This window comes from Diabrotica virgifera, chromosome 4 (assembly GCF_917563875.1).
Source record: "Diabrotica virgifera virgifera chromosome 4, PGI_DIABVI_V3a".
Taxonomy (NCBI): domain Eukaryota; kingdom Metazoa; phylum Arthropoda; class Insecta; order Coleoptera; family Chrysomelidae; genus Diabrotica; species Diabrotica virgifera.
Window position 1 is genome coordinate 46,366,849 of NC_065446.1, and position 17,437 is coordinate 46,384,285.

At 31.9% G+C, this 17,437-nt stretch overlaps 1 protein-coding gene across 12 annotated transcripts in view; it reads left to right on the forward strand.

Annotated features, from left to right (window-relative positions):
* LOC126883019 (sortilin-related receptor-like) overlaps nt 1-17,437 on the forward strand; it is a 339,261-nt gene that overhangs the window by 103,355 nt on the left and 218,469 nt on the right. For 2 of the 12 annotated variants that reach the window (XM_050648193.1, XM_050648192.1), the window contains exons 11-14: nt 127-368; nt 6,183-6,830; nt 6,962-7,270; nt 12,717-13,025. The exons of 3 other annotated variants lie outside the window; for them this stretch is intronic. In XM_050648193.1, coding sequence (XP_050504150.1) covers nt 127-368; nt 6,183-6,830; nt 6,962-7,270; nt 12,717-13,025 — 1,508 coding nt within the window. Of the gene's footprint in view, nt 1-126; nt 369-6,182; nt 6,831-6,961; nt 7,271-12,716; nt 13,026-17,004; nt 17,314-17,437 lie in introns of all 12 variants that reach the window. 7 more of the 12 variants (XM_050648197.1, XM_050648195.1, XM_050648189.1 and 4 more) reach the window with 6 other exon arrangements.

Here is a 17,437-nt window from a genome sequence, read left to right on the forward strand (position 1 = left end):
GTTTCATACAGGTTCTCTGAACTGTAAATTGTAATATTTTCCTAACGGTGCCTTTTGGTACTGTCATACCTGGGTTAAACAGATAACTTGAATCGAGTCGAAATTCATTTAAAATATTTGTTTTAGTTTACGAATTTCATTGTAATAGCGGTGCAGTAAGCTGCATACCCGCAGTATGGAGATGCGACGGAGAAGCTGATTGTACCGATCGTTCCGATGAATCTTCATGTTCTAACAACACCTGCAACGACTCGCAGTTCTCTTGTGGAATTCCATCGAATCGTTGCATATCCAAAAATTGGGTATGTGACGGCGAGAAAGATTGCATTGATGGCAGAGACGAAGCTAATTGCACGTTAAATGGTCGGGTGAGTAAATTCGATCATTTACTTTTTGTGTCCTTGCTTTTAAAAACATAAACCACCATGGTTTCACTTAATATTCATTTGTAGTTTGGCTAACTTGTCCGGTTTTTCTTGTAGGTTTGCAAATAGTTTGTTTCTACTACTTCCATGGTAATACAATTGAATTGTGATCTGATTCGCCCTCGTTCATTGAATGTATTTCGTATTGATGAGAAAAAGGCGGTTTTTGCTTGCTTTCGATTCAGAGGGATGCACAATCCCTGGACAGCTGTTTCTGTTTTACAAACTTCTTCAGCAGAGCTAGCGTGCACACCTCTAAAGCAAAACGAAGCCAAACCATCTATTTATGTGAAAATTTTAAAGATCATGAAAAATCTACTCTGGGACGCAATCAGCGATATCTCAACTGAAAAATCTCAGATACAAAATCCACCATTATAATAAAAATTAAAATGGTAAATATTTATTTAAATCTCAAAACTTTTCTCGTTGGAAATTCTTTCTGATACATCCTTAAGCTGCGACTTTTACAATTTATAAGACAACAGACGACGAATATACAGAACGAAAAGGACTCTACTATATGCAGTCACATTCCGTTTTTATTCGTCTAGGAAAAGGAAAGAAAGAATTTAGTCCAGGATAATAAGGTGTTTCCCATGACACTTGAACAACCAGGGTACTGAAGCGTTTTTTCGACAGGTAATACCTATAAGAGCAAATTGTAACTATTTCCTGCGTAGGATCTGGCGGCCATTTCACTTTTTTTTCAAATCAATGGAAAACAGTGAAACTTATGGTTTTTTTAGTACAAATATCTTCGAGATTATGGAAAATGCTTTAAAATGACGTATTACAAAGTTTGATATACTCATTTATTGTTAATATAATTGCGAAAAAGGTAGGAATTGCAAAAAAATTATTTTCGCAATAACTGTTGTAAAAATTAGAGTACAGCTTTGAAATTTTTGTCAAATAAGGGTTCTTCGGTGTTTAATATGTGATAAAAATTTCAAAGCGGTTCATTCAATTGTTTTTTCATTCAAATTGTTTTTCCCAGAGAGCATTTTTTTGCAATAACATAAGTCATAAGAAAATGACGTTAGAACCATTCCACAGATGTCAAATGAAAGAGCATGAGTTATATTTTCAACTTGGTTTAAAAAAAGTGAATAAAAAATGCATTTATTAGTAATAAATAATTATACAAAAGTATCGTAAATATTTCCTTATAAATTTTTATTTTGTTATATAAGAAATTATACATATTTATTACAATATTTTATCGAATTTAATATAGATAACATTACTTGGTAGTTGTGCACTTAAAGCAGGGTAAAAAAGTTAATTTTTTGGAAAAAGTTATTCAAAAATTTATAAAGAAAAATTGACGATACTTTTGCATAATTATTTATTACTAATAAATGCATTTTTTATTCACTTTTTAAACCATGTTGAAAATGTAGCTCATGCTCTTTCATTTGACACCTGTGGAATGGTTCTAAGGTCATTTTTTCTGACTTTGTTATTACAAAAAAAATGCTCTCTGGGATAATCAATTTGAATAAAATTTAAACAATTGAATGAATCACTTTGAAATTTTAATCACATATTAAGCACCAAAGAACCCTCATTTGACAAAAATTTCAAAGATGTACACTAATTTTTACAACAGTTATTGGGAAAATATTTCAATAATATTAACAATAAATGAGTATATCAAACTTTGTAATACGTCATTTTATAGTTATTTTCCTAACAAGTGCAGAAAGTCATTCTTTTCCGCACGCGACTGCAGTTTGCCGAACGACGCGAAGCGGGATTTCGGCAAGCAGTCGATGATTCAAAACGACTGTTATTGTCTACCGATTTGACTTTCGAATATTATGTCAAAATAATTTTATTTCATCGAATTGTCAGTAGTAACTGCACAAGAGCTCTAAAATTCTATATTAATTTTAGAGTTCGAGTGCAATTTGTTGCGATTATTTCATGAATAAAACTGTTCAAAACCAAAATTTTATTGTAATTTATTTATGTAAGTACAAATTAGTACAATTAAACACAAAGTTTTTATAAATATTTGACGATTGAAAGTCATCACTTTTATAATTTTTAAAACATTAATTGTCATTAATGTCACTGAATGTATTTTTTCGTAGCAACGAAGGGCATCTGACGTAATATACTTAACGACGGGCAATTCTCAAAAATTATCGATTTAATTCAGATTTCTGTAGCTTTCTATTGGTCAGAATCTCCTAGGAATGAAATAATCGCGTTAATTTAATTAAAACAGACAATAAGATATATTTGAAATAAATTAGTAAATAATATCTAAATATTAGTTTATTGCATGTATTATAATTTAAGGCCATATTAATATATCTAAAGTAACACGCGTGCGGAAAAGTAACACGCGTGCGGAAAAGTGAAACTTTTTAAACTAAAATGCGTGCGCGAAAGTAGACATTTTGGCACGCTCGTAGAAAAAAGCTTTTTCCATAATCTCGAAGATATTTGTACTAAAAAAATCATAAGTTTCACTGTTTTCTGTTCATTTGAAAAAAAAGGGGAAAATGCCATTTTTTGACAGTTAATTGTTTATAAATAAAAATGGCCGCCAGATCCTACGCAGGAAATAGTTATTAATTTGTTCCTATAGGTATTACCTGTCGAAAAAACGCTTCAGTACCCTGGTTGCTGAAGTGTCACGAACAGGGTATATTTTTGTCTTATTACCCTGGCCTAAATTTCCTAGTACTCAAATCTAAGTAAAGATAGAAAAGAAAAAGGCGGTTTTTGCTTGCTTTCGATTCAGAGTGATTCACAATCACTGGGCAGCTGTTTCTGTCTTAAAGATTCCTTTAGCAGAGCTAGCGTACACACTTCTGAAGCAAACCAAGCCAAACCATGTGAAATTTTAAAGATCATTCAAAATCCACTTTGGGACACAATCAGCGACATCGCTTAAACAAACTGAAAAATAGATCAATAAAATAAAATAAAATCAAAATGTAACTCCGTACAGGTTGTAATAATTTTTTTATCAAAGTTTAGGTCCAAACAAAAGATATTTTCAAGAAAGTATATGATTTATATGAGGGGATCATTTTTTAAATAATTAAAAATGGGTAATTTTTGCAGAAAATTTACTTTATTAACTGCTGCTTTATTAACTGCTGTTTTTATTAAGGTTTTTAAAAATTTTTTCTGCAAAGCTGAAGAAACAATCTTTTATATAAGACTTACTGAATTAAATTTTACCCTTAACTTATTTAAATAATTGTAAATCAAAATTGAAAAACAAATTTCCAAAAAAATATTATTTGCATGATAAATAAACACTATAAAACATTTTGTTTTGCAGAAAAAGTTGCGCTATGGTACCAGTATAAACCGAAAAAAAAAATGGTTAATAAATATTAAGTAGTTTATGAGATATTTAATTTGTTTATAAAAAATACCATTTTTTGAATTGCAAAAACTCGGTTGTTGCCGATAGACTATACCAAGTTTTTAAGGTCTTATTTTTTTGCTTTTATATATATTTTCGACAGATGTATTGACAAATCAAAATTTGAATTAAACACCCCTCCAAAATGATGATTGAAAATTGGTGTAATTTGTTTAAAACTTGTTTTTTAATATCATCGCCGGGATTAAAAATTTTGAAATTATTTTTTGATATTCGTGTTTCTGGTAGTTTTTGACACACTTACAAAAGAAAAAAAATTCTAGATCCATTTTTTGCCGAGATAGCTTTTCCACGTTTAAAAATTCATATTTTGTTTATTTATCAATATTAACATTTAAAAGTGCGTGAGTACATCTATCAACCCTACTACTCAACAATGTCATTTATACATAGAGTTAAAATTTTTGAGTATTTTAAAAAATAATGATTTTCGTAGCGACCTTAAATGAAAACTTTTTGCATGAAGAGTGCTGCAGTAGTACTTTGCAATACCTGCTTTAATAATGGATTAATTTCAATGGTTTTTTTTTAGTTTAGGGTAGCATATAAAAATAATAACATCTAAATGACACTTTTTACAATAAATATTCGTCAATTTGTTATAAACAATTTTTTTTCAAATTTTTTTCTCTACGTGCGAAAAATAAAAATTGACAAAAAACATTTTTTATAAAAAAATTAACAAAATAACACTGAGTTAGCATTAAAAATTTGTTAAAGACTTTATTCTTTATATAATATTAATATATATATATATATATATATATATATATATATATATAATTGTTAATATGTAATGACTGTTGGAATTGTAATAAAAATTTTTTTGGGGAATGCAGTCAATAAATTTTTGGGCAAGATAGTTATGGAGATAATTATTATGGAGTTATTTAAATTATGGAGAGTTCTAATCTTATTTACTCTATACCTTGTAACACTTGTGGTAAATGTTACGTTGGTCAAACCTCACGGAATTTATCCCTTAGATTAACTTCACACAAAAGTGATATTAAGAGAAATGTCCCATCTTGTGCCTTGGCAGAACATGTGATTAATGATGATCATGTTTTCATGTTTCAAGAAACCACAATTTTAGAAAGGGAAATTAATTTACGCAAAAGAGAATTTAAAGAAATGGTTTGGATAAAAAAATCAAATTGCATTAATAAGAGATCTGACATTGATAAATTAAGTATCATTTATAATAACATTTTGTCTTATTAAAATTTGTTGAAATTTTACTAATAATTCTACCTAAAATATATTTTTTTATTTCTTCTATCATAAATTACAACAAATTATGTCATTAATTTCTTTCCCAACCCATCGAATTATTATAGTAGTCCAACGACATTTTTTTGAGTGATGTTGAATTGACATACTATCAAAACTTTTACGTTTACATATTACTTTTAAGAAATTTTCATGTTTTTATATAAGTTGTATTTGGTCTTACATTTAATTTACTTTCAAAAAACAAATATCAAATTCTGACTTTAATATGTTTAATATGTTTAAACATATTAAAGTCAGAATTTGATATTAGTTTTTTGAAAGTAAATTAAATGTAAGACCATATACTTACGATGTCGGGATATTATCACGAGGTTTTTCCTGGTTTTCCCTCGTGATTTACTATGTTTAAACATATTAAACATATTAAAGTCAAAATTTGACATTTGTTTTTTGAAAGTAAATTAAATGTAAGACCAAATACTTACGATATCGGGATAGTATCACGAGGTTTTTTCCTGGTTTTCCCTCGTGATTTACTATGGAATCTCTAACGAGAGAATTTTACTGTCATCGTTGCATTTGGTTGTCTTTTTAAAGACAGATCACATGCTATGATTTTTTGTGACGGATATTCTTCAGTTGGGATTGATTTCATGTAATCGAATGAACTATCTTTTAGTAAAGTCGTCCCAGGAACGGAACTCATAAATATTGGCGATATCATTTTAAAGTCTTCTACTTTAAAATGTTTAATATACGTCTGAATTGCCAATATAAATGAGTCAGATTAAATAAATTATTAGAAGAATTTTGTTTACTTAGCAACAACATTTTTGTTTATTTTAGTAGTATTTTGTATTTTGACAACGAAACCCGATTTGGGCTTCAAAACGTTAATAAAATTATTTTTTTGGTAAAATTGTGGCTTATTTCCCATTAAAAGTAATTGATTATAAAAATGCCACCAGAAAATAGCTTCAGAACAACATTAATATATCTATGATATAATTTAGTATTCTGATGTTTAATTGATTTCAAACGTTTTCGAATAATACAACTGACATTGTAATTTAATCGAAATTGATGAACTGTTTTATTTTTAGAATGAGACATGTCTAGACTGGATGTTCCAGTGTAAAGACCAACATTGCATACCTTTCTGGTGGAAATGTGATGGCAACAATGATTGCGAGGATAATAGTGACGAGGAAGGCTGTTCATCTCCACCGAATTCGCCTATTGACAATACGACATCACAGAGACCCCTTGAAAGATGCAATGGAAGCAATGAATACCGGTGTGCTACAGGTGATTGTATTTTAGCTTCTTGGGTATGCGATGGTCAAGCTGATTGTCCTGATGAAACGGACGAGTTGTCTTGTGATGATAAGTTACCCGATGGATCTGGTACTCCTAATTGTACCTTTGGAATGTTTCCATGCAACGAAACTTGCTATCCATTATCTCTTGTTTGTGATGGAAAGATCGATTGTAAAGATGGTTACGACGAGAAGAATTGTTCAACAATTGGCGCAGCACATCCGCCTATTGACAATCCGACATCACACAGACCCAATGCCACGTGCGAAAGCAATGAATACCAGTGTAATACAGGCAATTGTATTTTAACTGCTTGGTTATGTGACGGCGACGCAGACTGTATCGGAGGAGAAGACGAGAAAAAATGTGAAACTTCCGTAAACTGTTCCAGATCTGAATTTAAATGTCAAATCTACGGCAGTTGTATTCCGGTAAGCATAGTGAATAGATATTTTTTTGCAATGTTATCAAAGCTAACAAACCCTTTCTTTCAAACAAACCACAAAAGCTCTGTTATTCGCATCCCCATTATTCATATTCTATTAACAAGTACTTTTTCTAGGCAACTGCTGTTTGCGATGGTCTTGTTGATTGTCGTGATAAAACGGACGAATTATCTTGCGATGATAAGTTACCTGATGGATCTGGTACTCCATCATATCCGCCTATTGATAATCTGACATCGCAAAGACCAAATGTCACATGCGAAAGCAATCAATATCAGTGTGATAGAGGTAATTGTATTTTAGCTTCTTGGGTATGTGACGGCGACGTAGACTGTACCGGAGGAGAAGACGAGAAAGATTGTGACACCTCTGTAAATTGTTCCAAATCTGAATTTAAATGTCAAACCGACGGCAGATGTATTCCGGTAAGCATATATAGGCCTGGATCACGCGTATCAAAAAAGTTTATTAATAGCAAGCTGAAAATTCATTAATAGCTTAATGGTGTCTAGTCGGATAAACTTTGATGTATGGGAACACTGGAACAGGAAAAAATGTTTGTCCGACAGATATGTTGGGTATTTTAATAAGTCCGACGTCCGACATGTAGAACATGTTAAATGACAGGAATTATGTTGGTGGTAAATAGCAGTCTGATGTTTTCATAAGAGTTTAATGAAAGGGCAACAAATCCATTGGAAGTTCTGTCCGACAAAATACAGTTTTCGTAGTTTGACGTTCGAAATCTGTAACCTGTTCCACCATTAAAACTTCCCCTGTTCTTGTGTTCCCGTACATCAAAATTTGTCCTACTAATCTAAATTTACAATCAAGATGCAGTAGAAATAAACAAACCAAGACTACCTCAGGCTCAGGCTGTGGGTGAAAAAACGTGATATAATTCAGGAATTTTTGAAACCTATCAGGTGTTGTAAAGGACGATGCCAGGAATAACTTCTACTAAAATGTAACCAAAAATATTGTGCGCTTTTTTTTATATTGCGATTTTCATTTGTTAAATTTGCAATTTTTAAATATTTTTAATATTGCAGCTTAGGATATTCATTTTAGAGAAAAACTTTTTAATAGAAAGTTGTAGTGAATTAAAAAACCTACAATTTGAGCTATGGTAAGTTTAATTTCGTTTATTGATTATTGCAAAACAGCCTGCGAAAGGTCCAAAACGGCCGTTTTTTTCAATTGCATTATTTATTGTACAAATCATTTTTTTATATTTTTTAAAGCTTTAAAATGAAGATCTTTCAATTCCAAACATAAAAAAAGTTGTAAAACCAGATTAACGAATTTGTTGCTTAGATATTATAAATTGTTTATCCCAAGAGGTCGAATGTCGAAGGCTATAACTTTTTGAAAAAAAATCGTAGAGAGTTGGTGAAACATCCAATCTCCTTCTAAAGAGTTATATTTTCATATTCTGATGTAAATAAATGCATAAAACATTTTCAAACCTCTAATTTTTGGGTTTGAAAATAAGGCGGCAAATTTCGTTATATACATTTAGAGCTGAAGCGGCCCTGTACATCCTATGAGTTTTTAACTTACAGATTATTGTTGCTGAAGACGAAACGCAGATTTATAAGAAAATAAAAAAATTATACGATCAACTGAAGCCGAGATAATTTTTGGGTTTGAAAATAAGGGGGCAAATTTCGTTATAAACATTTAGAGCTGAAGCGGCCCTGTACATTCTATGAGTTTCTAACTTATAGATTAAAGTTGCTGAAGACGAAACGAAGATTTATAAAAAAATAAATATTTTCTACACCCAACTGAAGCCGAGATAATTGTTTTTTTTTTTCTTAAATCGTAGTGCCTTTATTTATAACAATTAAGAAATTATTTTACAGTCATTGACTAAAGAAGGACTTATGTCATCTTAAAATAAAAATTATTATAAAATATAATTACATTTAATTATTAAAAATTATTTTTAAAATCGGTGCTTTTGCGAGCGGCGGAATTTTGCAAATCGCCCGGCTCGCTTCAAATCCGCGCGCTCGGAAAATTTTTACGTAACTTGTATTAAATTTTGACAGAAAACAATTTAATAATATTACCATTATAATATACAGTCTCTTTAACACTGTATTTGTTTTTCTTGATAAACTTTTATATGTGAAATCTCATTTCTGCAGAAATAATATTACAAAAATGATACATATATATGAAATATATAACTATATTTCTAATTTTCTCATTGGTATAGGTATAAATATAATAATAATGTTACTTCTTATTATACAATATAAAACTTTTTCGTCTTGTAGTGACTATCCGTTTTGGATGTTCGCCAACGGATAGTCACTACAAGAAGAAAAATTTTATATTGTATAATATTCTTATTATACAATATAAAACTTTTTCTTCTTGTAGTGACTATCCGTTTTGGATGTTGGCGAACATCCAAAACGGATAGTCACTACAAGAAGAAAAAGTTTTATATTGTATAATAAGAAGTAACATTATTATTATTATATTTATATAACAATGAAAAAATTAAAAATATAGTTATATATTTCATATATTCTTATATGTATCATTTTTGTAATATTATTTCTTCAGAAATGAGATTTCACATATAAAAGTTTATCAAGAAAAATAAATACAGTGGTAAACAGACTATATATTATAATGGTAATATTATTAAATTGTCTTCTGTCAAAATTTAATACAAGTTACGTAAAAATTTTCCGAGCGCGCGGATTTGAAGAGAGCCGGGCGATTTGCAAAATTCGGCCGTTCGCAAAAGCACCGAATTTAAAAATAATTTTTAATAATTAAATGTACATAATTATATTTTATAAAAAATTTCATTTTAACATAATGTAAGTCTTTCTTTAGTCAATGACTGTAAAATAATTTCTTAATTGTTATAAATAAATGCACTACGATTTAAGAAAAAAAAAACAATTATCTCGGCTTTAGTTGGTTGTAGAAAATTTTTGTTTTTTTATAAATCTTCGTTTCGTCTTCAGAAACTTTAGTCTGTAAGTTAAAAACTCATAGGATGTACAGGGCCGCTTAAGCTCTAAATGTTTATAACGAAATTTGCCCCCTTATTTTCAAACCCAAAAATTAGATATTCAAAAATGATTTACGCATTTATTTACATCAGAATATGAAAATATAACTCTTTAGGAGGAGATTGGATGTTTCACCAACTCTCTACGATTTTTTTTTTCATAAAGTTATAGCCTTCGACATTTGACCTCTTGGGATAAACAATTTATAATATCTAAGCAACAAATTCGTTAATCTGGCTTTACAACATTTTTTATGTTTGGAATTGAAAGATCTTCATTTTAAAGCTTTAAAAAATATAAAAAATGATTTGTACAATAAATAATGCAATTGTAAAAAACGGCCATTTTGGACCTTTCGAAGGCTGTCTTGCGATAACCAATAAACGAAATTAAACTTACCATAGCTCAAATTGTAGGTTTTTTAATTTAATACAACTTTCTATTAAAAAGTTTTTCTCTAAAATCAATATCCTAAGCTGAAAAATTAAAAATCTTTAAAAATTGCAAATTTAAAAAATGAAAATCGCAATATAAAAAAAGCGCACAATATTTTTGGTTACATTTTAGTAGAAGTTATTCCTGGCATCGTCCTTTACAACACCTGATAGGTTTCAAAAATTCCTGAATTATATCCTGAAATCGACCTATTTTTCACCCACAGCCTGGGGTAGACATGTTAAATTCTACTAGGAGTACTCCCGAATCATAATTTACATTGTATATTTATTTATTAAGCGCAACAGGCCTTGTAGGCCTAGGGCTAAAATGTTTACATTTCTGATTTCATAAATAAGAAATAACTTAATATAACTTACATGACTTATTAATTTTATTTAATTACACTTGTCTTTTTATACACTCCTTCACCACCTCCCTCCATCTCATTCTGTCAATGCTAGTTCTTTCCATCTCTCAATGTTACTTTACTTCAAGTCTTCGTACACACTGTCCTTCCATATTTTCCTTGGCCTGCCTTGCCTTCTCTTTTGTATTGGTCTTCGTGAGAGTACCATTTTTGGCATTCGTTTACTTCCCATTCTCTCGATGTGCCCCAAATATCGCATTCTCTGTGCTTTGATCGTCATCGTGATCGTTGGCTCTTGATATAGTTCTTCCAATTCTTTGATGGTTATTCTTTTCCACTGACCTTCTATTTTCACACCTCCATATATTGCTCTTTACATTTTTCTCTCCCATCTTTCTAAAAGGTCTGTTTCTGACTTTTTGAGCACCCATGTTTCGCATGCGTATGTTACTGCCGAATCATAATTTACAATGTATATACATTGTAAATCCCAATAGTCCTGTCGGCAGGGGGGGTCCAACGGCGTCCTTAATTCAGATGGACTTACCCAATTTTTTATGTATTTTGACCCGTAGAACACGAATTTTTTGTGTAACAGTTGATCCGGATATCGATAAGTTTGTTATAAGTAAACAAAGAACTTGAAGAATTACATAACAGCGATTTTTCGCAAAACAAAACATTTTTTTTTGTATTTTTTGGGTGATTCTCAGCAAAAAATGGTCTTACAAGTTTTTTCGTAGGATACATAATTTTAGAGATAAACGCGGTTGAACTTTCAAAAAATCAAAAAAGTGCAATTTTTGAACCCGAATAACTTTTGATTAAAAATAAAATAGCAATTCTGTTTACTGCATTTGAAAGTTCAAGTCAAATTCTATCAGTTTTAATTATTTGCATTGCTAAAAATTAAGTTTTTATTTGTTAAACAAAGCCATAAACACATAGTGTTTCCCGTGCCCAATGCATGCGTTTTAATGTACGTAATCTACGTAGAAATTGTCTGTATGCGCGCCTACTCGTTCGATTTCAAATGGGAAATGCATTGAAAACATCATTCAATCACTATGTGTTTATAGCTTTGTTTAACAATAAAAAAATTAATTTTTAGCAATGAAAGTAATCAAAACCGATAGAATTTGACTTGAACTTTCAAATGCGGTACGCAGAATTGCTATTTCATTTTTCAATCAAAAGTTATTCGGGTTCAAAAATTGCAATTTTTCGATTTTTTGAAAGTTCAACCGCGTTTATGTCGAAAACTATGCATCCTACGAAAATACTTGTAAGAACATTTTTTGCTTAGAATGACCCAAAAAATACAAAACGATGTTTTGTTTTTCGAAAAATCGCTGTTATGTGATTCCTCAAGTTCTTTGTTTTTAACAATCTTATCGACATCCGGATCGACTGTTACCCAAAAAATTCGTGTTCTACGGGTCAAAATACATAAAAAATAATAAATGATGGTTTTGCATGTTTTCGATTCAGAGGGTTGCACACCCGCTGGAGAGGCTGTTTCTACCATTTCAGGCGTCCTCAGTAGCGTTCGTTAGCGTGCACTCCTCTGAATCGAAAAATAGCTGGACCATCAATTTAAAGGGAATCTGAAAGATAATTCAAATTCCCCATTAGGACGCAATGGGGAATAATACATTTGACATAAAAAAAACTTGGGTAAGTCCATCTGAATTAAGGAGGCCGTTGTACCCCCACTGGCGACAGATTGTAAATTATGATTCGGGAGTGCTCCTAGTAACATTTTTAATGTGTCTTGGTTTGTTTATTTTTACTGCATCTTGAATGTAAATTTAGTATAGACACCTTTAACCTATTAACATATTTTCAGCTTGCTATTAATACATTTTTGTTTGGTACGCGGTATCTAGGCCTAATAGTGAATAGATATTTTTTTGCAATGTAGGTATCAAAGCTAACAAACTCTTTCTTTCAAACAAAGCACAAAAGCTCTGTTATTCGCATCCCCATTATTCATATTCTATTAACAAGTACTTTTTCTAGGCAACTGCTGTTTGCGATGGTCTTGTTGATTGTCCTGATAAAACAGACGAATTATCTTGCGATGATAAGTTACCTGATGGATCTGGTACTCCATCATATCCGCCTATTGATAATCTGACATCGCAAAGACCAAATGTCACATGCGAAAGCAATCAATATCAGTGTGATAGAGGTAATTGTATTTTAGCTTCTTGGGTCTGTGACGGCGACGTAGACTGTACCGGAGGAGAAGACGAGAAAGATTGTGACACCTCTGTAAATTGTTCCAGATCTGAATTTAAATGTCAAACCGACGGAAGATGTATTCCGGTAAGCATATGAGGGGTGTAAAATCAAAGGCGGCAATCTCCACTTTTTCTTGTTTTGAGTTAGAGACGCCATATGTTGCGTTTTTTTATTATCTGTTAGATAAAACTATTTGTGAGAACCAAAAGCGGTCTTAACTGTATACAAATCGCAGTGAAAAATTCATATTGGGATCAAAAGCGGCAATCTTCATAGCTGAGTGCGTACCAAACACGGTAATCTCCGCTGCGGCCAATAAGAGCCACGTAGCGCTCGCATGTGATCAACTGTGAATGTCGTGAACTCTATAGAAACCTGTGAATACATACCCGAACTTACGGATATTTTTTTGTTTAAGTGATATGCATATAAATTGCTTTTACATATTATATTATTTTCTTCTTGCAGTACCGTCTCCTAGAGGAGATTGGCTACCATCACAGTAATTTTAACTTTGTTGGCTGCAGCTCTGAACAATTGTATAGAACTGCACCCGTACCACTCTCTTAAATTTCGCAACCGGGAAATCCTCCTATTTCCCACATTTCTCTTTCCCGAGATTTCCTTGGATTATGAGACTTAGAAGGGAGAACTTTTCCCCTCTCATTATGTGGCCTAGATATTCCAGTTTTCTCGTTTGTATTGTTTCTATGACTTCGCATTCCTTCCCAACCTTCAACAAAACATCTTGATTTGTTACTCTATCTGTCCATGGTATTTTCCACATTCTCCTGTAGCACCACATCTCGAATGCCTCGGTGTTTTTGATGTTTATCTTTTTCAGTGTCCAAGCTTCCATGCCGTACAACAGTAGGTACGGAGAAAACACAGCACCTTAACATTCTCGCTCTTAATTTCAAATTTATATCCCGGCAGCATAGAAACTTTTTCATTTTGATAAATGATTTTCTTGCTATTTCTATTCGCCTCTTAATTTCTCTGGTCTGGTCATTAATATCAGTGAACCAAACCCCTATATTATATTATTGTTCAATATCAAAATATATTTTTCTTCACTACGTAACCGGCACAATGATGTTTTATTAGTTTCAAAACTGGCAATATCCTTATAGATCATTTTCATATTCGTCAATCTCCAAACATTGCAAACAAAGACGGCAATCTCCAAACTAAAATATTAAAAAAAAAAGGAAAAGAAATAATTTATCAAGCCCCTCTTTCTAGACATCCCATCACAAACCAAATTTTATATGAATATTTATCAGTTTTATTGTTTTAATTTCATTTTGTTAGTTTCTACAGTTTTTCGCGGTTTCCCAAAATTATGGAAATGGGAGATTACCGACTTTGATTTTACACCCCTCATATAGGCCTGGATCACGCGTATCAAAAAAGTTTATTAATAGCAAGCTGAAAATTTATTAATAGCTTAATGGTGTCTAGTCGGACAAACTTTGATGTATGGGAACACTGGAACAGGGGAAGTTTTAATTGTAAGACGTGTCGTCCTGACAAGGCAGGTTGTTTTTAAGTTTATTTAATAGCACTCTTTATATAATATATGAAAAAATGTTTGTCCGACAGATATGTTGGGTATTTTAATAAGTCCGACGTCCGACATGTAGAACATGTTAAATGACAGGAATTATGTTGGTGGTAAATAGCAGTCAGATTTTTGCATGAGAGTTTAATAAAAGGGTAACAAATCCATTGGAAGTTCTGTCCGACAAAATACATGGAACGTTTTCGTAGTTTGACGTTCGAAATCTGTAACCTGGTCCACCATTAAAACTTCCCCTGTTCCAGTGTTCCCATACATCAAAATTTGTCATACTAATCTAAATTTACAATCAAGATGCAGTAGAAATAAACAAATCAAGACATGTTAAATTCTACTAGGAGCACTCCCGAATCATAATTTACAATGTATATTTATTTATTAAGCGCAACAGGCCTTGTAGGCCTAGGGCTAAAATGTTTACATTTCTGATTTCATAAATAAGAAACAACTTAATATAACTTACATGACTTATTAATTTTATTTAATTACACTTGTCTTTTTATACACTCTCCTTCACCACCTCCCTCCATCTCATTCTGTCAATGCTAGTTCTTTCCATCTCTCAATGTTACTTTACTTCAAGTCTTCGTACACACTGTCCTTCCATATTTTCCTTGGCCTGCCTTGCCTTCTCTTTTGTATTGGTCTTCGTGAGACTACCATTTTTGGCATTCGTTTACTTTCCATTCTCTCGATGTGCCCCAAATATCGCATTCTCTGTGCTTTGATCGTCGTCGTGATCGTTGGCTCTTGATATAGTTCTTCCAATTCTTTGATGGTTATTCTTTTCCACTGACCTTCTATTTTCACACCTCCATATATTGCCCTTTGCATTTTTCTCTCCCATCTTTCTAAAAGGTCTGTTTCTGACTTTTTGAGCACCCATGTTTCGCATGCGTATGTTACTGCCGAATCATAATTTACAATGTATATACATTGTAAATCCCAATAGTCCTGTCGGCAGGGGGGGGGGGTCCAACGGCCTCCTTAATTCAGATGGACTTACCCAATTTTTTATGTATTTTGACCCGTAGAACACGAATCTTTTGGGTAACAGTTGATCCGGATATCGATAAGTTTGTTATAAGTAAACAAAGAACTTGAGGAATTACATAACAGCGATTTTTCGCAAAACAAAACATTTTTGTGTATTTTTTGGGTGATTCTCAGCAAAAAATGGTCTTACAAGTTTTTTCGTAGGATACATAATTTTAGAGATAAACGCGGTTGAACTTTCAAAAAATCGAAAAAGTGCAATTTTTGAACCCGAATAACTTTTGATTAAAAAATAAAATAGCAATTCTGTTTACTGCATTTGAAAGTTCAAGTCAAATTCTATCAGTTTTGATTATTTGCATTGCTAAAAATTAAGTTTTTATTTGTTAAACAAAGCCATAAACACATAGTGTTTCCCGTGCCCAATGCATGCGTTTTAATGTACGTAATCTACGTAGAAATTGTCTGTATGCACGCCTACTCGTTCGATTTCAAATGGGAAATGCATTGAAAACATCATTCAATTACTATGTGTTTATAGCTTTGTTTAACAATAAAAAAATTAATATTTAGCAATGAAAGTAATCAAAACCGATAGAATTTGACTTGAACTTTCAAATGCGGTACGCAGAATTGCTATTTCATTTTTTAATCAAAAGTTATTCGGGTTCAAAAATTGCAATTTTTCGATTTTTTGAAAGTTCAACCGCGTTTATGTCGAAAACTATGCATCCTACGAAAATACTTGTAAGAACATTTTTTGCTTAGAATGACCCAAAAAATACAAAACGATGTTTTGTTTTTCGAAAAATCGCTGTTATGTGATTTCTCAAGTTCTTTGTTTATAACAATCTTATCGACATCCGGATCGACTGTTACCCAAAAAATTCGTGTTCTACGGGTCAAAATACATAAAAAAATAATAAATGATGGTTTTGCTTGTTTTCGATTCAGAGGGTTGCACACCCGCTGGACAGGCTGTTTCTACCATTTCAGGCGTCCTCAGCAGCGTTCGTTAGCGTGCACTCCTCTGAATCGGAAAATAGCTGGACCATCAATTTAAAGGGAATCTGAAAGATAATTCAAATTCCCAATTAGGACGTAATGGGGAATAATAAATTTGACATAAAAAAAACTTGGGTAAGTCCATCTGAATTAAGGAGGCCGTTGTACCCCCACTGGCGACAGATTGTAAATTATGATTCGGGAGTGCTCCTAGTAACATTTTTAATGTGTCTTGGTTTGTTAATTTTTACTGCATCTTGAATGTAAATTTAGTATAGACACCTTTAACCTATTAACACATTTTCAGCTTGCTATTAATACATTTTTGTTTGGTACGCGGTATCTAGGCCTAATAGTGAATAGATAATTTTTTGTAATGTAGGTATCAAAGCTAACAAACTCTTTCTTTCAAACAAATCACAATAGCTGTGTATTTCGCATCTCTATTATTTATCTTCCATTAACAAGTCATTTTTCTAGGCAACTGCTGTTTGCGATGGTCTTGTTGATTGTCCTGATAAAACGGACGAATTGTGTTGTGATGATAAATTACCTGATGGATCTGGTACTCCATCATATCCGCCTATTGACAATCCGACATCACAAAGACCCAATGCCACGTGCGAAAGCAATGAATACCAGTGTAATGCAGGCAATTGTATTTTAGCTGCTTGGTTATGTGACGGCGACGCAGACTGTATCGGAGGAGAAGACGAGAAAAATTGTGACCCCTCCGTAAATTGTTCCCGATCTCAATTCAAATGTCAAACCGACGGCAGCTGTATTCCGGTAAGCATAGTGAATAGATAATTTTTTATAATGTAGGTATCAAAATCTAACAAACCCTTTCTTTCAAACAATCTTTCACAAATGCTATATCTATCTCGTATTTCTATTACTTATCTTCGACTAA